General features: G+C 37.6%; 1 protein-coding gene across 5 annotated transcripts; it reads left to right on the forward strand.

Annotated features, from left to right (window-relative positions):
• Window positions 1-13,863: 13,863 nt before the first annotated feature.
• LOC112034188 (receptor-like protein kinase FERONIA) lies at window positions 13,864-19,684 on the forward strand. 5 transcript variants are annotated; one of them, XM_065779816.1, is made up of 2 exons: window positions 13,864-16,358; window positions 18,830-19,684. In XM_065779816.1, the coding sequence occupies exon 1, from the start codon at window positions 15,180-15,182 to the stop codon at window positions 16,335-16,337; it is 1,158 nt and encodes a 385-aa protein (XP_065635888.1). In that variant the 5' UTR covers window positions 13,864-15,179; the 3' UTR covers window positions 16,338-16,358; window positions 18,830-19,684. The 5 variants fall into 5 exon arrangements, with proteins under 5 accessions (XP_065635888.1, XP_023922754.1, XP_023922755.1 ...); XM_024066986.2 differs by lacking the exon at window positions 18,830-19,684 and adding an exon at window positions 16,968-17,198; XM_024066987.2 differs by lacking the exon at window positions 18,830-19,684 and adding an exon at window positions 17,120-17,204 and having other exon boundaries at window positions 13,865-16,358.
• The last annotated feature ends 344 nt before the right edge of the window (window positions 19,685-20,028 follow it).

Raw genomic sequence — 20,028 nt, forward strand, 5'->3', positions numbered from 1 at the left:
TCCGAGGACCATGCAATACCTTGGCTCTGTCTACCACTTCAATTTTTTTTGTAAGTATTAGATATAATGGTGTGTGTAGTTTTACCATAGGCTTGAGTCCGAGGACCATGCAATACCTTGGTTCTGTCTACCACTTCTATTTTCCCTGTAAGTATCTAGTTTCCCATAGGTTTGGGTCCGAGAACCATGCAATACCTTGGCTCTGTCTAGTACCCAGGTATAATGGTGTGTGTAGTTTTACCATAGGTTTGGGTCCGAGGACCATGCAATACCTTGGCTCTGTCTATCACTTCAATTTTTTTGTAAGTGGAGGTTTGTCCTCAGATCGCTTTACTGGAGATGATTATTCTTTGCGTCAGATTATGATCTTTACACGTGGCATTAATCTCACCTCTAACTCGAGGCCCCACCTTTTTCATTTATGAAGCGCCCCTTTGTCCGTTCGTGTTCCGCGCTCGACGCTCCGGTGCGCGAAACGCACCTTCATTAATGTCCTCGTAAATTGACACAAGTCCAACCGTCCGTGGCCTCCTTGGAAATTGGCGACTTCATTACTGACCCAGCTGATAATACTCTTTTCGAACTTTGCATGAATTAATTCTCACCAAATCCCCATCCCCTATATAAAGTAAGGAGATGGTTCCTCCACAACCCATGAACCTCTCAACACAAACAGAACAAAACACTTTCTTCCAACTTCCCATGCCCTTTTAACAACCCCGCCGGAGTTGTTACCGGGACTGACAAAAATCGGTATGGCCGCAGCCCCCACTGGGCTTTCGGTGCGGCAGAGTCTAGGCGTAACCCTGATGGTGCCCTTCGAGGTATCCCAGAGGGATGTTGCTAGAGAACCTAACGTCTTTCCTCGGAGCACACCCCCGACGAGGAAGGCGTGCGAATTCACCTCATGGGCGGTGCTCGAGTGTTGCCGTCTCCAACGGCCAACACTTGAGAGGAACGGAGAGAATCGAGGGAACATCATGGGGGAGGGTATCCCAGAGCCCCTGCATCTGCTCCTCTCTTTGTTCCAGCTCCGCCTAGCCGAGAGGGAAGTTGTTGGGGGCCTGGAGACAGGATTGTCCTTCACCTCCTCCACCCCTTGTCAAGCCCTCCCATTCTCTTGGTGCCAATAAAAGCACGGGTTGAGACTTCTCTCCGGCCAGTTTCTTCTTAGGACGGCTCCACCTGGGCCTCTGATTGTAGGAATAGCAGGTGGCTATTAGCTCGTAAATTTGCTTGTAAAACAGACCTACCTGAGCCTCTGATTGTAATGTGTAATTTTTCTATGCATGAAATAATAATATCAAGATCTTTCTTTGTTTGTTTTGTTTTTTTTTTTTTTTTTTACTGCCAAATCTTCCATATACTTTTTTTTTTTTAACTTACTGCAAAACGAATACTTAGAACTTAGAACACTTATCTTCTTCAACCTACTGTAAAACGAGTACTCAGAACTTAGAACACTTATCTTTTTCAACCTACTGTAAAACGAATACTTAGAACTTAGAACACTTATCTTTTTCAACCTACTGTAAAACGAATACTTAGAACTTAGAACACTTACCTGGTGCGCCGGCCAGCACCCTAATCCCTTCCCACAGACGGCGCCAATTGTAGGGACTCAATCTGGATTGACCCTGAGTGATGGGTTTTCAGCCCAATAAGCCCAACAATAAATTTATAGAGAATGGGTTGACAGGTTTAGGCGCTGGCCGTCGATCACCATGCATGAACTTTTCTTATAAAAAATGTTAAGAGTTTCTTTACAAATGGGGGGGATGCTCCTCGGCCTGTGGCCGAGGAGGCCTTATTGTTCTTTTTTTCTCCCCCCATTTTTTTTGCTTTACTAGCTTTTCTTTTATAGTTTTCATCTTCCTATCTCCCGCTTCCATCTGTTGATCATCTATTTGCCTTTCTTCTGGCCGTCCGTCCCATCAGAGGCCTTATCAGTACTCAAGTGGTTCACTCTGATCAACGTTATCCTACCAAGGGGTTATCTTCCCATTAATGCGGTCAGGAGGGTTAGTTGAGTGCATTAAATACGAGAGTGACAGCTTACTTTGGGGTTAGCCTCTCCTCAAAATTACTTTTGTCAGGCCGAGGATAAGGTAGTCCTCGGCGTGGATTGGGAAAATAGGCTTCCCCCCCTTTAGTCCAAAATAGCTTGTTCTCCTCGGCATGGGCTTTGGGCCTGCTACATGATGGGCCGAGGCTATCAGGCCCATGGGCCCCACAGCTACATTTAATTCTTTATAACGCGATAGGATAAAATTTAACAATCAAAGAAAAAAAAAATAATAAATACCAAATTATCCAAATTATGATATGTAATAGAATAATATTATTTTTTATATGCTATATTTAATTCTTTATAACACAATAGGATACAATTTAACAATCAAAGAGAACAAAAAAAAAAGTTCAATTTAAAAAAAAAAAAAAATCGCATTAACCTGAAATAGAATTTTAAAGAATATAAAAAATTATCAACCTAAAGCAGAGATACAAGAAAAAAAAAAACCACTGAAAAATTGAGAGAGAGAGAGAGAGAGAGAGAGAGAGAGAGAGAGAACATTTTTTGTGAGAAAAAACTATGCACATAATGGATGAGATAATGACAAATTTATAGTAAGATGGTGTGAATAAGAAGAGACTAAAATAAAGGAAGATGAAAGGAAAGAGAAAGAAAGATATTAATGTAGAGGGTAGTAGGGAGATTAAAAGATAATGGGGGAGAAAGGTTGGAGAAGTGTAAATATTTAAAAAAAAAAAATGTTAAAAACAATTATAGGAAAATTGAAAAAAGAAAAAGAAAAAGAGATAATGACGTAGACGCTGATGTAGCTAAACTGGAGCGTAGCAACAATAAATGCTACACTTTAGCTTTTAGATATATATAGATATAGATGACAAAGCCATTATTTTTTGGACTCATCAATGTACATGACTATGTTTGCATTTGTAAGCATGAATTAACATGTACAACAATCACATCATTGTCAACACTTTTTTTTTTGGTCAGTCTTATTCACTTCCTTTCAAATTATTGTTAAGGAGTGAAATTCTTGTTCCAAAGAACCATGGATTCTTTGTTTCTTCATGGAGAAGTTGAGCCCTTCAATTTATAACAAGTTGCGTTTAGATCATTTCCACCTTTATGCTGCAAGATAGCTTAAGGGGCCTTTGCTTTCTCGCAATGGTGATAGTCTTGAGTTGTATAGCACAAGTGTGCCTTTTCCCGCCCATGTGCCCACTTTGGTAGCACCAACACTATGTAATAGCCTTTATGCTGCAAAATACTTGAGATGGTCATAATTTGGCTCTTAGTATTTTATCATGGGGATCCTTGCTTTATCATTCGTCAAACTGCTCATGGTCTTTTACATTTATAAGTCAAATTAATTATTCATCAGTTTTCTGAAGTCACCAATTGAACTACAGCGCTGGATGTCAACTAACCAAGCTATACCAAGCTCAGTGCCATTAGTGCAGTGCATCAGTTTGTGAGTTTCAGGAGCAACCAAAAAGGCCAAGAAAACCAAGATTGGCAGAGATTGCAAAGATCTAAAATGGGATGACAGATATTGATGGAGATACGCAATAGGATGGTGATCTCCGGTGACTGGATGTGAGTGGAGAGGAGAGAGGAGAGATGAGAAAGCATACAAAATCGTTTCACAAAAGACAAGGGAAAAAAAGAAAAAAAAAGATGAATGTCAAAGAAAATTGATGAAGCGTAAGTTCGTCAGTCGAAGTGGGCAGATGGAGCCAATCGTCAACCTGTATGAATGTACCCTCAAAATGGTCACTGGTGTGGTACTTGCCACAATGTCTCCGATGCCAAAGTCAGTACAAGGTAACTCTTTACAAAATGAAAATGGAACGGTAGAAAATAGTAATGAAATTATCTTAGTATTTTTTACATACCTTGTGTTGACACTGTGAGGGCCTTTTATATGTCTTCCCATCTTCTTCTAGCCGTTGGGGCAGTTATGGTGGCCTTAATGTCTCTCTTGACAACGTTTGGTGTCTTATAATGTGGTTTTAATGTGTTCCAATGGCTCATACTCATACAGTTGGTTCTGTAACCGCTCCATGCTTAAATAGTTGTATTGAATGGCCCGATTGCCTTCGTGGGTATTTACTTGTATTGCTTGAGGGTACCCTCGTCCATGTTGATGGGATCGTCTGTATAGGACGGATTCGTCGTTCTCGTCAGTTGCCCCCCGATTTTGTGTTCGTTGTGACGTGCCATGACAATCATAGAATGTGAAGGGTTACAGGTTGCAGATGACTCTTAGGGTTTTGCTCCGTATTAAGTGCGAAGTGGCAGCATTCCACAGATTGTGGCATACGTGGCATGTGTTGATTGGTGGAGTTAATGCTCTAATTAGTGGGACTATTGAGTTTCCCACTGGTTTTTCCGTTTTTTCGAGCCTTGGTTTTTAAACTCTTCCTTTTCTCCTCTTTTTTTTTTTTTTTTTCATTTCATTTTTCTCAAATATTGCTTCTTCTTCGCTAGCTTCCTTCTGCTATCTTTCTTTGAATTGGTGTGCCGTAGCGTTCCCTTGATCCGCCATTGTTTAAGGTACCTTCCTTTTCTTTTCTTCGTTTTGCTGTGATAGTGTTTCCGATTTTCCTCTTTTCCTTTCCTTTTTCTTTCTATTTGCTTTTGATTTCCTTGGGGTTTAGTTGTATTGTTCTTCCCTGTGCTTCTTTTTGGGTTTTCATTGGTAGTAACTCTGAGGTTAGAGTTGCTTGCTCCTCAGTTTCTTTTCTTTTCGCACGTTTAGGGGGGGTCTTGAGGCACTTTTCCAGGCCTTGAAAGTTTTGTTTTTGAGGGTGGAGGTCTGAGTGTGGTATTGGTTGAGCTGTTGCCTCTGATACGACAATCAATTGACTGGTTCAAGGGTCAGGAGAGAGAGGGAAAAACGATGTCTAAAGTTAGGTCTAGTGACCTCAAGACTGGGTTATCGTCTAGCGGCGATCCAATGGAGGGGGATACAATCGTCTCTACTCCTCGTGTGGTTAGGGCTTCTCATGCTCTTAAGGAGTTTTGTGGGCTGGATGCTGAAACAGTGGGTAGATTCAAGGATAGGTTTCAGTTTTCAGAGAGGGTTCGTGTTCGTTCGCCTAGTGACGAGGATAGAGCTTGTCACTTTTTTCCTGGTGAGGTGTGCTTCTACGAGGCAGCCTTCACTTGTGGACTTAGATTCCCCGTCCATCTCTTCCTGATGGAGCTTTTAAATCATTTTGGGATTGCTCCTAGGTAGCTAATGCCCAATTCGTGGAGGATAGTGGTTAACTATATGGAAATATGGTTGGTTGCTAACGGGGATATGATCAAGGTAGGTGAGCTCGTCTACCTATATCATTTGAAAGAATCCAAGGAATATGGATACTACGAGTTGGTACCTTGGGAAAGGAGGACCAGGATTGTTAGAGGGTTACCTTCATCCTTCAGGTACTGGAAATCAAGATTTTTTTTTTTTTTTTTTTTTTTTTTTTCGACTTTAGGTGCGTTAGTCTTTCTTTTTTTTTGCTGTAGTTCTGCTATATTCGTTGTTATCGTCACTAACTTCCTTATCCTTTGTCTTTCGCAGTGAAGAGACAACCTAGACTTAAGGGCAGGTACAAGGAACGGGTTGAGCAAGCAATCGAGTACGCCAAGACAATTGAGAGTTCGGACTACTTGGTAGATCCGCAGACTCTTGCTTTCTATCATCTTGGTCTTGACCCATCTTCCTTCGTCTTGCACAACATTGATATTGAAGGAAAAAAGAGTAAGTGTTGAACTTGTCAGTACCATTTTTTTTTTTAACAAGTGTTCCCTTCCGGCAGAAATGACGACCAAATTTAACAAAGATCTCTACGCGAAGATGTGGTCGAAGAAAGACAAGCCCCTATTGAACCTAGGAAAGAAGACAGTGCGTGTCACTGGGAAGGGTGGCCCTGTTGCTCCAGCTGCCTTCGTCAATCCAATCATTTCTGTGGGTGTGACAACGAAGACAGCTTCTCCTACGACATCCGTGGAAGAAATAGGTGGCACTCCCATCTCCAAAAGGCCACGACTGTCTGAAAAGGAGAAAGAGAAAACTGACTCTCGTTCATCTACAGTTTGGAATGACGAGAAGATGGCTATGGACCGGGCCCACAAGGTGGTAATGGCTGTGGATTTGAGGGCCTTGTCTGGCGTCCCTTTTAATGAGGTTGTGGCTCGTCATGTCCACAAGCTCATCCAGGTATATTATCTTAGGCAACTTTGATTTTTTTTTTTTTTATTGACGTTTCTGACCCTCTTTTCAGGTGTTAGGGGAGAGTCTTCACCTTACTTCTGAGTATTTTACTCAGGAGGCTAAGGTGGTTTCCCTTACATCCAGGATGAAGGCTTTGGAGGCGGAGAACTCCACACTGAAAAAGGACCTTATTGACTCTATGGGTGAGGCCAATACTTTGAAAGAGCAAGTCAAGAAACTGAATGACGACCTCAGGGTTGAGCGTCAATTGACTATAGAGAAGGACGAGTAGCTTCTTGGAGCCAGGGAGAGTCTCAAGACCATCGCTGCCAGGTCCGTTGAAGCCTTTCAAACCACTGACGAGTACAACACTGTGCTCCTCAGTTGGTATTTTAAAGGTTTCAAGCTCTTAAGGAGATACCTTGTAAAGCACCCTTCTGGAGTGGATATGGAGAGGCTGGATCTAGAGGAAGTGGACCAGGAGATGGTTGCCGATGAAGCTGCTCAATCTTCTGTAACTAAGCCTGACGCCCCCATGGATGCTCCTACAAATGATGCTCCTACTGACGATGGTGCTGCCCGAACCTGATACTTAACAAAAATTTTCTCTTCTTGGATGCCCTCTATGTTTTGGGAAATTATGTAAATCTAATTTTTGAATGATTTTATTTTCATCTATTTTGGGAACAATATTTTTAGCCTAGTGTTTATGGGCTTTTAGTTGTAAAAACAATGGTAATTTGCCCATTTATTTTGGGCTTTAATTTAATTTGCACTTACTTCTCTGCACTTACTTGCACTTGTGATTACACGGTCTTTAGTTTGAGATATGCTGGTGACATCTTTCAATCGCCCACGTTGTGCACTTGACAGAACTTTTACTTTCCATTTTCTCTGTTAGCACCTCTTTGTCTATTGTTTCGTTAATCTCTCACAACTAGTACCTCGGCAGTACCTCACATCCGTCTAGGGATCTTTTAATCGTCAGTAACTTACACCCTTTGGGGACTTTTTAATCGTCAGTAACTTACATCCGTCTAGGCGGAATTTTGTTACTTAGCCCGTTTTGGCCTTTGTGACTTACACCCTTTTAGGGATCTTTTCATCGTCAGTACTCACATCCGTCTAGGCAAAATTTTGTTACTTAGCCATTTTTGGCCTTTACCCCTTTTAGGGATCTTTTGATCGTCAGTAACTTACATCTGTCTAGGTGGAATCTTGTTACTTAACCATTTTTGGCCTTTACCCTTTTTAGGAATCTTTTGATTGTTAGTAACTTACATCCGTCTAGGCGGAATCTTGTTACTTAGCCATTTTTGGCTTTTACCCCTTTTAGGGACCTTTTAATTGTCTGTAACTTACATCCGTCTAGGCGAAATCTTGTTACTTATTTTTGTACTTCCTGCTAAATTAGATCTACTCGTCATGGAATCGTCAGCTGAACAATTCATTTATTAATTTCAATAATGAATACATTTAACCGTTACATCTATTGATGATATTTCTTCAAGTGTTCAATGTTTCATGGCCTCGGGAGTCTTTGTCCGTTTAGGCTTGCTAGGCCATCAGTTGCAACTTTAAATTTTCAATGGTTGAGATAATCTAGTGATTTAGTCACTAGAAGATAGCATGTTTTATAACATATTTGTGGTAAAACGATGATGCTACAAATATTTATTTGATTCTTTGTTTGGCCACACCAGGAAAGAAACATTTAAGCTAAGTCAATTTTGAAGACTTGAACACCAGCTTGGTGTTATTCATGAGCTAATAAGACCAAGAGATCAAATTGATAATGTGATTGCTCTTAAAAGTAAAAAGTAAGGAAAAAAAATTTTGAATTACTATAGCACAACTCACTAATCTGGTGACAAAATCACCAACTACATTCTCTAATTGTAGAATACTTGAACTACACATGCTCAACCCAAAAGCTAGTTTGTCCTAATTTATAGTTTTATTGGTTTATTTATTTATTTATTTTTATGACATACAATTAATATTTTTATTTAGCTTTGTGACCATTTTTTGTTGTTGGAAATCTTGGTCCAAACCTTACTAAGTTATCTTAATACCATTTAAGTTTGTTGAATTGAATTTAACCTAATTGTATCTATAAGTGGGGAATAATATGTTTGATCTTCTTTAAGGTGCATAAAACAACTATAGAAGGTAAGCATTCTCCTGCCTATATACTAACATAACTTGGTGTGTTTTTGCACAATGACTGTAAATAAGATAGATTTTTTTTTTCCTATTATTTAACTTGCATGAAAAATCATTAATATTTCTTGTAAGAGAAGTTTGCATGCCTAAGAAGACTTTTCCCCCTATCATGGTACCAAAGAACTTGCCCTGAAGGTGACCCTACTTTTTAGAAGGCACTGTTGAATAACGTTTTCTTGATGCTCCCATCTTAACAATCTTAAGCCCACTATTGTCTCTTAGAGTTTCAGTTATTTTGTCACGAAGAGCAGATGCATTACCTGTCCCACACCTAAGAGCAGCATTCAAGTTCTCATGACTTACCATATTGATGTCAGATATGAGAATCCCACTTTCATCTTTATAATTTATCACATCTATCCTCTCCTCAGTGCATTTGTAGTGCAACTTCATTGGAAGTTGCAATATCAACCCCAAAAAGCACGAGTTTTCTTGGCTCATCTTCAGGGAGCTTCATGCTATAAACCTCCAATCATGTAGACAAAATATGCACTTCTCTCCCGTAATGTGACATTAGAGCAATGACTTGCAAAGCCTAAATGTAACACTCTAATTTTTTAATCCCAGAAATTTTAACTTCAAAATGGGCCAAATACCATTATTGGCCAAAATATTTTACAACCTACCACTGTTTACGAAATATTTAGCAATTTACCACTGTTTTGTAAGTTGAGTTCATGAAACATGATTTTACACATAACTCGAGTTCCAAAAAATTGAGTTTCTTAAAAATGTGCCACAGTGACACCTATTGATTTCACATTTTTTAATTGAAAAATTTACGTGGAAATCAAGTTTTTGAAACTCGAGTTCCTTATTTAAAAATAAGGTTTCATCACCAATTAAACTAGTTTGAACAGGTAGTCATAATCATCTTCATGTTTGTACATAGCCAAAGGTTCAACCTTTTCAAGTTGTGCTTTTTCAAAATGTGGCGGTTTTAAAAAGTGCGGTATGAAATTAGACTTTTTTAAAAAGTAGAGTGTTTGGTAAAAATGATCAAAAAGTGCTTTTTGAAAAAGCTGAGTGTTTGGCTAACACTTATAAAAGTGGCAATTTGATTTGTAAATTACCAAAAAGGACAACAAGATATATATATATATATATATATATAAAAGCAGAAGCATTTTCCTGCAATTAAGGAGGTTCTACCACGTTAAGGAAAAAGACCACTTAAAAAACAACCATGTAGACAATTTATTCTTTAAAATACCGTATGGTGCTTTTGGAAGACTCACTTTCATCAAACATATATCTATAAAAACACCAAGCCGCTTATCCAAAAAAAGAAAAAAAAGAAAAGGAAAAGAAAAGCAAACCCTGGAACGCAAATGCCATATTTCCCCATTGAAAGTTCAGACTCACTCTGACTTCCACCTCTTCGCTGCAACTCCATAGACACATAGATTAGAATACCGTGTTCCAGACCAACAAGCATACGAAAAAAAAAAATCCAAAAGGAAGCCAAAAAAAAAAAAAAGAACTCTATTCGTCTTCTGCAACAGTGAAAATTAAAAAAACTTTGTTCATCCTCTGCAACAACAGCCAATTTAGAAGCGATTTAGAAGATAATTCAGAAGGTAGGCATGTATTTTTAATAACTAATAGTCGAAATGTTTGATTTTTTGTTGACCGTTCCTTGTACATATATATATATATATATAAAGAATTATTTGTTTTAATTACCTCTCTTAATGCAAGTTATAGACACAATATTTTCACAAAAATTTCACTATAAAGTCTATATGACAAATTGTTAATGGTAGGAAAAGAAAATTGATGTCACTAGTAGGTTCAGATGAGAACTAATAACAACTTACTATGTAAGCTTTATTATAAAATTGTTATAAAAATATTCTATCAATAGCACTATTTTTTTTCTAAAGAAAAATAGTACTAATTTAAAAATTTTTGGAATATAATAAAATGTTACAATATTTTTACTATACTCTTTTTTTTTTTTTTTTTTTAGTTGTGGTCAATCCTAGTCTAATATTTTATTAATTTATTTAATTTTTTGTTACAATATTTTTACTATACTCTTTTTTTTTTTTTTTTTTTAGTTGTGGTCAATCCTAGTCTAATATTTTATTAATTTATTTAATTTTATTTTGACATATGAAAGATTTGACACTCATCTGTTGTGAAAATTGTGAAATTTTGTTTTGTTTTAACACAATTGAAATTTTTATTTAGTAAATTTCCTTACATGATGTACACATATCCCACTCAAACTACCTTTATTTATTTATTTTTTCCTTCACTTTTTTCTCGTCCACTTGTTTCTTCTCCATTCCCGTCAAATATCTTTTCTTTTCCTCCACTCACAATCTTATCTCTTCTTCAGTTATTCTTCTTCACCCAAAAGAAAGTTCTTCTTCATCACCCAAAAGACAAGAAGAAAGAAATATATTATACCAAAAAAAAAAAAAAAAAAGGTGAGAGAAGAAGAAGCTCACAGTAGAAGAAGAAGAAGAAGAAGCCTGTAGTAGTAGCGGGTTTATGGGTTTATGTTGGAATTGAACATTGCACATTTGATTTAGAATTTTGTAGTCTGTTTGGTTGGTTAGAAGTTGGAGGAAATGAAAAGAAAGAAGAACCATTACTACTTGCACAGTGCGATTTTTCTTTTGGGCTTCTTACAATTGACGAGGAGGGGGCATAGAGTGTAGAGAGATTCTTCTCCTAATGACGGTATTTATTGTTTTTATTTTTTTTATTCTTTATATAGAGATCTTGGTAAAATTGGGATTTCAAAATAAAAATAAGGGTAGTTTAGTGATAATGCTGAAAATGACCAGCGGTAACATGATATCTATATTTGTGTTTTCAGCATTGTAGCTCGAAGGTCCAATATGAAAATGTGATAGTCCTTCGTATTTGAAAAGGCCACTTTTTGATAATGCACAATGGCAATAATTTACCAAACATGCATTTTGAATTTTGGACTTGGAAACTTGCGTTTTGGGCTTTAAAGTGTGTAACCAAACACACACGTATCAATCTTCACTTTCTTGGGTTGTGTTTTTTCAGTGTATTTTCTTGTCCTAGTGCTTAGGCTAGTTGGTTTAGCCTATGGTAGCCCCAAGACCCCCTTACACGTACATTACCTTATTCTTTAATAAAATTGATAAAACACAAAATTACCTTGTCAGTATGTTCCTTGTTAGTCTTAATGGACAAATCAAACTTCCTGCCAAGATGAAAGAAAGTGAAGATGAAAGACACCAGGATGAGGCCAGCCAAGGACCCTCCAATGGTTCAATTAGTAAATCTCTAATGTATAATGTAGCTTAGTGTACATGAAATTGTGTCTTTTACTTGCTCTTTATGCCTTTATATAGCCATCTGATGAGTTATTGCAAAGTTTGTTGATCTCTCCTTGGCGTTGTGCCTGAGCTGGATGATTAATAGTTGAGTGACTAATAAAGATGTTTGTAACAGACATAAGGCGGCTCATGAAAGCATTTGTTAATGACTTTGTAACCGTTTCTTGCATCTGGCTTGAATGAGAGAGTTATGTCTGACTTGAATGTGCTTATGGTCGTCCATGTAGTGGATGACCATTTGTACACTACTCGTCAAAAATGATGCTACCTTTTTCAATGAAAAAGAAAGAAGAGAGAGATAGGAAGTAGTTTTTGTTTGTTATAGAACTATGGAATTGGAAGTGTTGGGAGAGAGAGAGAGAGAGTAATGCTGTGAAGGAAGGGATACATAGGTGAAAGCTGAGAAAGACAAGCATGTGGGAAATGTTGAAGTGAAAGAAGACAGTGTGTGGGACACGTTGACGTAACACATTGAAGTGAAAGAAGAGAGCTTGTGGACCTCAGTTTTATGGTAATCGAGTTTATAAAACCAGAGTAACACATTATAAGCTACTCAAGCTTATTGAACTCGAGTTCCACATGGCTTTTTTAAATTAAAAAAGTCCATCTCATTGGGTGCCATGGTGGCTATTTTTAATGGAACTCGAGTTCTTGGAACTCGATTTCTTGGAACTAGAGTTACATAAAAAACTCGAGTTTGAAGAATTGAATTTCAAAATAGTGGTATATCTCTAAATATTTTCAAAATAGTGGTAGATCGCAAAATATTATGGCCAATAGTGTTATTTGGCCATTTTGGCCCCACAAAATGAGGTCTCCTAATTGAATATATTTAGTCATTGAGTCAATCATTCAATAATCCAGTAATCTTCCAAATCATCTATACCTTTTTCAAAAGTGGAGTACACTTCCAAAATAATATTTGAATCTCAATAATGTATATAAAAAAAAGTGTGCTTGAAAACTCAATTATAGTCTACTTCAAGGTAAAAATGATCAGGGCTTAGCATTATCTTATACCTATAAAACTATATAGTTGTGGGGGGTGAATTCTGACTCGACCTAAGGACCAAAACCCAAAAGGTAAATTTGAGGAATTGGCCCAGCCCAAGGTATGAATAAAGATGAAATGGCCTTCTGGTGAATAGGAACCATCCGGGCTTATAGCCGTGGAATTTTGGTATAACAATCTTCCCTAGAACCATAATTGAGGTAACCCCTTTAACCTATCTTCCCAAGGTCACTAAGGTACCTCGGATAGCAACTTCCACCCTCATGTAGGACTGCTTATCTTCTACATTTTTCCTGAGAGACACGACAAAGAAGATGCAGATCCCAATGAAATAGTTACATTCGCATTAATGAGATCTCCTACCTAATATCAGCCATATTAAATACTGAATGACTGGTCTGAACAGTGAAAACACTTCCAAAAGTTTTTCTTCATGATCATGAAATGGTAAGGTAGAGAGTTGAGCCTGATGGGATTAGTATTTCCCAAAATCCAACTGGGAGATGGACAGCTGGAAGAGGAGGGGAAAATGTCTATAAAAGGAGGAGAAGGGCAATAGTAGGAGTTCAGAAAAATAGAGAGAGAGAGTCTAGGCAAGAACAAGAGAAATAGTTTTTCTTGTATATCTTTATATTTGAATCCTTCATATGTACCTTGAGAACATTGTTCCTTCATACATAAAAGCTTGATTCCGTTTATTTCTATTTTTTAAATTACTGTCTAATCTTTCCATCGTGAATCTTTTCCTCATCTTTTAGAAATTAGTTGGGTAGATCAATAACGTATGTCATTGTTTAGCCTTTGAGTGTTTTGACTCCCACAATAGTAAAACCTATATGTTATTGACCGGCGGATGAGATATTGAAGAAAAGTAAAGTAATTGAACACTTAAAAAAAAAAAAAAAAAAGAATTAAAGTAATTGAAGTATCCAACAGCCCACCCATTCGTATTTAGTACACTGAGGGTTCTCTATAATCTATGTTGTATACGAAAAAAAAAAAAAAAAAAAAAATAAAAAAAAAAAAGAATTAAAGTAATTGAAGTATCCAACAGCCCACCCATTCGTATTTAGTACACTGAGGGTTCTCTATAATCTATGTTGTATACGAAAAAAAAAAAAAAAAAAAATCCACTTGGTCAGTTTGTCTAATTTTGAGAGGGGACTTTTCCGTCATCGCCGGGGTAAGGGGCCGCTCCTTACTGCATCATTTCAAGCTGGTTGGTATGAAAGGCATTTCAGAGTGTATATCAAAGATATTAAGGACGTCCGGGAAGAGAAGGTTAGACGAAACAAACCGATCTTATTCAGCTCTTCCATGCCGTCGATTTTCACTGACTGAGATCAAGACAGCTACCAATAACTTCGATGATAATTTAGTAATTGGTTGCTGGGGTGACTGGAAAGCATACAACGGGTTTATTGATGACCCTGCCTTCAGCGTTGCAATAAGGCGTGTGAATATCGATTCAAGGGAGGGTTTTCACGATTTTATGAAGGAGCTGGTGCTGGTTTGCCAGGTACGCCACCCTAACCTCCTCCCTTTTATCGGATATTGTCTCACTAAACGATATGGGTTCCTTGTCTACGAGTTCTTAGTAAGCCCTCCAATCATGTAGGTAAAATATGCACCTCTCTCCCCTAATTTGACACTAGAGAAATGATTTGCAAAGCCTAAATGTAACACTCCAATTTTTTATTCCCAGAAATTTAAATTGTAGAATGAGGTCTCCTAAATGAATATATTTAGTCATTGAGCCAATCACTTAATAATCCAACAATTTTCAAAATGACCAAAATCATCTAGACCTTTTTCCTAGACAGAGTAGAGAGCACACTCCCAAAATAATATTTGAATCTCAATAATGTTAAAAAAAAAAAAAAAAAGTGTATTTGAAAACTCAATTATAGTTTACTTCAAGGAAAAAATGATATGGGCTTAGCGTTATCTTAGGCCTATAAAACTATATAGTTTAAATGATCTGAAAAAATATTGAAATATCAGATAATGAGTTACAAAACGCAATATATACACCATGGTAGATTGAAGAAATAGATTGAAGAAAAGTCAACTAATTGAAGGAACCACCAGCCCACCCACTCGTATTTAAGGAATAGTGGTATACAGCAGGAGAAATTACACTCTCTTTCGGGTGAATGTTTCTCTCCTATCACAAATTGATGGGACCCATCAGCTGTGGGTCTCACCAGCTATGTGCGGGACTAATGAGTCCCTCAACTTGTGACAGAGGAGAAACGTTTCGGGTGTAGTTTCTCATACAGCAGGAGCTGCCTACCTACCCTTATCTGCTCACCCAACCCATAAAAAAAAAAAAAAAAAACTCTCCTTTCTGCATCATTTCAAGAACTGGTTGGTATGAAAGGCATTTCAGAGCTTATATCAAAGTTATTAAGGAAGTCCGGGGAGAGAAGGTTAAACCAACCTCATTTAGTTCTTCCATGCCGTCGATTTTCACGCGCTGAGATCAACAGAGCTACCAATAACTTCGACAAAAATTTAATCATTGGTCGGGGGCGTTTCGGGAACGTGTACAAGGGGTTTATTGATGACCGTACCATAAGCGTTGCAATAAAGCATGTGGATATCATCCACTCAAGGCAGGGTTTTCACGAGTTTATGACGGAGGTGGTGTTTGCTTGCCAGCTACGCCACCCTAACTTCGTCCCTTTCATCGGATATTGTCTTGAGGGTGAACGACATGCGTTCCTTGTCTACGAGTTAATGGTCAATGGTGTCCTCGAGAGACACCTCTATGGCACTAACCCCGATCCGGTCCCGTGGAAACGAAGACTACAGATTTGCATTGGAGTGGCGCGTGGGCTGCACTACCTTCACACTGGGCTGAAGCATACTATCTTTCACTGTGGTGTGAAGCCGAGCAATATTCTGTTGGACGAGAAATGGGAGGCCAAGTGGTCAGATTTCGGGCTGTCCAAGATGGGTCCCCCGAGTTTGTCAAAGGCTTTAATTAGGATCGAAACTGATAGAATTGCTGGTACTTACGGTTACATTGCTCCTGAGTTTGCCATGCATGGGGAGGTGACTGATAAATCCGACGTCTACTCTTTTGGTGTGCTACTGCTAGAACTACTCTCTGGAAGGAAACCGTATGAAAAAGTAGAACAGATGGATCTGGTTAGGTGGGCCCTAAAATGCAAACGAGAAGGGAGCATCAATGAGATAATTGATCCATATCTGATGGGGAGGATAGCTCCAGAGTGTTTTATGGTATACGTTGATATTGCCACTTCTTGTGTACGAAATCGAGGCGAACGTCGACCCGCCATGGGTGAAGTGCAGGTATGCCTTGAACATGCACTGGAGCTACAAGATAGCGCAGATGCTGCTACTGCTGCTGCTGCTGACTGTAACTATTGTGTTGATGAATATACTTGTAATGCTTCTTCGGGAGACGCTTCTCCAATTGATACGGTGTGGGAAACAGCTACAGAGAGCTCCACATCTGCTGAAGAATTGTCCTTGGAAACCGCCATGCCAAACGGTCAAATATGATTAACCACAAACAATTCACAAGTATGTGTTTTTCAGTTTTTGGATTGGTTTTGTCTTTATATTGCCTTTTATTACTGATGGAGTTTATGGTCTTTGTACTTGCTGAGAAAATGTGGGAAAAGAGACAAACTTTTCCCTTGCCTAAAGTTACTGGGATGGGAATCCTGATGTTTTTAAATAGTTTATTGCGATATTTTTATTCCTATGCTATGTAATACTCCTTGATATTTTATGATGTGCTGATGTGGTAAGTTTATATAATATTGTTTAATCTTTCTCCTTTTCTCTTTCCGTGGAACACACAGAATTCTTTTTTTTTTTTTTTCTTTATTTCTTTTTTTGACTTTTCAATTCTTGCAAATTATTATTTTCTTTGGTCTCTCAATTCTTACAAACTCCGTTTTTTCTCCCCTTGGGTTTCTCAATTCTCCTCAAAGCATTTATTATCAAAACTCATAAAAAAAGGCTTGGACAATTGTACATTAGAATATTTAGAGGTTGTTTGGCAAATTTTTTTTGGTAACTCAATTTTCGTTACTCAATTTTCATCACTCATCACCCATCACTCATCACTCATTTTTCATCACTCATTACTCATCACTCTAATTTAATACCCGTTTGGCTTATCAGAACAATAACATAACTCAAACTTTTTCATCACTGTTCATGGGCCCCAGCTCTGTCACATACCCAGAGGGTTCTGTTTTGTTACCCGCGCCTAGTGTACTCATCCCCATCCCAGCTTCTCTTTTCTCATTTCCCATTTCCCCTTTCCCCTTCAGCCCGGTCACTCTCCCAAAGCAGGAAAACCAAACACACAAAAACTAGTCAAGCTCCCTCGCCTCGTGAGGACCGTCGCCAGTGAAGTTTTTTTGGCGGATTCATATTACGATACATATTTTCAATCCCATTTTGGAATAGACACACCATATGTTTGACAAAATGTTTCCCTAACTCTTGCATTAGTTTAAAGTGGACTTCATGGTTTGTGCCTCTTGTTTTAAGTTGTCTGGTCATCTCATTTTTCTCGTGTGCATTTAGGCTTACTAGGCCATCAACATCATTGACAATTTAGTACAGTAGAAGTTTCCATAGTCAAAACCCAGTTTACAACATTGGAATATTTAGGAGTCTTCCTAGATAGAAATGTTTTAAGAATTAAGTCTTTTGTATTAATATATGTCCATAACTAATCAGTTTCAACTTTAAATTTTCAGTGGTTGAGATAATCTAGATAGCTTTTATCAAAAGAAAAAAAGAAGTGATAATCTAGATAGCATGTTTTAAAACTTATTTGTGGCAATGCTGATGCAGATTTTTGTTTGATTCTTTGTTTTGCCACTTGAGGGAAGAAACAGTTAAGTTAAGCCGATTTGAAGACTTGACCACCAGCTAGGTGTTATTCATGAGCCACTAACATCAAGGGATCACATATATTTATAATGTGATTGCTCTTAGAAGTAATAATAAATAAAATAAAATTCCGAATTACCACAGCACAATTCACCAATCTAGTGACTAAATCACTAACTACAACTCTCTAATCGTAACATACTTGATCAACACATACTCAACCCAAAAGCTAGCCCGTCTTAATTTAGTTTTGATGGTTCAGTTTGGTTTTGTGACAGACAATTAATCTTTATATTTAGCTTTACGACCATTTTTTTGTGGTTTGAAATCTTGCCCCAACCTTACTAAGTTATATTAATACCATTTAAGTTTGTTGAATTGAATTTTAACCTAATTGTATCTATAAGGGGGGAATAATATGTTTGATATTCTTTAAGGTGCATAGAAAAACTATAGTAGGTAAGCATTCTCCTGCATACTAACATTACTTGGTATTTTTTTTGCACAATGACTGTAAATGAAGATAGAAATTTTATTGTTCTATTATTTGACTTACATAAAAAATCATTAATATTTCTTGTTAATTCCAAATAAAAATATGAATAGAAACCTTCACTCATGAAAACATACCCCAAGTAGGATTTGGTTTTGGCCACTTGGAGCCTCAAATGGGAAAACCAAGTCTGAATTTGTATCTGCACAAAACTAAGTGGTAAATTTATTGTTTTGAGCATAGATGTCATTTGGAAAAAAAAGTTAACAATCAATTAAATTGTGGAAAGTTTGTTGAGTATGTGATGTTTTGGAAAACATGTTTTACTCTTGAAAGTGGAAAATGGTTTTCCATTTATTGGGCTTGTTTTCAGTTGATCACTTAAAACGTTTTTTCGCTGACTGGTGTTTTCTGTTGTACAAATTACAAGAAAATACGGAAAGCATTTTCCACCTAAACAAATGGAGTGTAACTGTCAAAAAATGTGATGAGCTAACAGAAAATAGAAACCAGATCTATCCAACTCTAAGATGAAGCTTCTGCTTTTTGTTGAAAGCTTTTGTTCTAATTTTTATTTTTCAAATAAGGGTCCTTTGGCATCTCTTCCATGACTTAAATATTCTTCAATCGTCTTGAATGCATGCAGGAACGTTTGCTTTGATTCAGCTCCCTGTATGCTTGGCAAAGGCTGCAAGATCAATGTTTTTGATTAGGACAATCATAGTAAAAAGTAATGAAAACTTGTATCCGTGGCCTATCATCTGGTAAAGGAAGGTAAAATAATCGATTAGGGGCCTGTTGAATGGTAATTAATCCATTTTAGTTTGCTGCTGGCTCAGAATTTTGACTGCAGCACACTAGCTTCTCCATTCTGTTTTCACTCTCAATTGGCAATGGAGTTCAGTTCATTAAGAAAAAGGATATGATGCTGGTTGACGGACTATGTCAAAGACATCTCTAACATTGTCCTCTTATCTCTTTGAACATGTGAGTAGCTAAGACTGCTGATGCTAATGAAATTTATTGACAAGCATTAACATTTGCGTGCGTAAGAAGAGTTTTTCCAGAAGTATGGTACCAAAGAACTTATCTTGAAGGTGACCAACCATATTTCTCCTACTTTGTAGGAAGTACCATTGCATATTGAACCATTTCTTGATGCTTCCCTTTTAACAATCTTAAGCCCACCATTGTCTTCCAGCCATTTTGTCACAAAAAAACAGATGCATTACTTGTCCCAAGAGCGTAGCATTCAAGTTCTCGCCATATTGACGTTAGAAATGGGAATCTCAGCATTAATGTTTTCATCTTTGTAGTCTTTCAAACCTATCTTCTCCCAAATGCATTTGTAATGCAGCTTCAGTGCAAGCTGAAGGTCAACACCAGCATGGACGAGTTTCCTTCGCTACCTTCCGAAGGTCAACATCATCAAGGCGCTTCATTGTACGAACTTTGGAAAACCAATTACTCTCTTTATAGTTACTCAAATACATTCTAAATACATGGTGTATGTCAGCTCAATTTGTTGCTCCAATTACAGAATTATGACCATCAAAGTTTGACCCATGAGGGCTGAGACTGGTTTAAAAATGATGCTTCAAATAAGCATCAAGCAAGTTCTCATCAGCCCTCAAAATGTGCACCCTTTTCCCTGTATTTGACATCTTGGCAATGATTTGCAGAGCCAAACTGTAATGCTCCAAAATTTTAATCCTAGAAATTTGAATTTCAAAATGAGATCTCCCAATTGAACATATTTAGTCATTGAGCCAATCACTCAATAATCCAACAATCTCCAGAAAGATTAAATCATCTAGACTTTTCTCAAGACAAAGTACACTCCCA

Source organism: Quercus suber, unplaced genomic scaffold, assembly GCF_002906115.3.
Source record: "Quercus suber isolate HL8 unplaced genomic scaffold, Cork oak 2.0 scaffold_218, whole genome shotgun sequence".
Taxonomy (NCBI): domain Eukaryota; kingdom Viridiplantae; phylum Streptophyta; class Magnoliopsida; order Fagales; family Fagaceae; genus Quercus; species Quercus suber.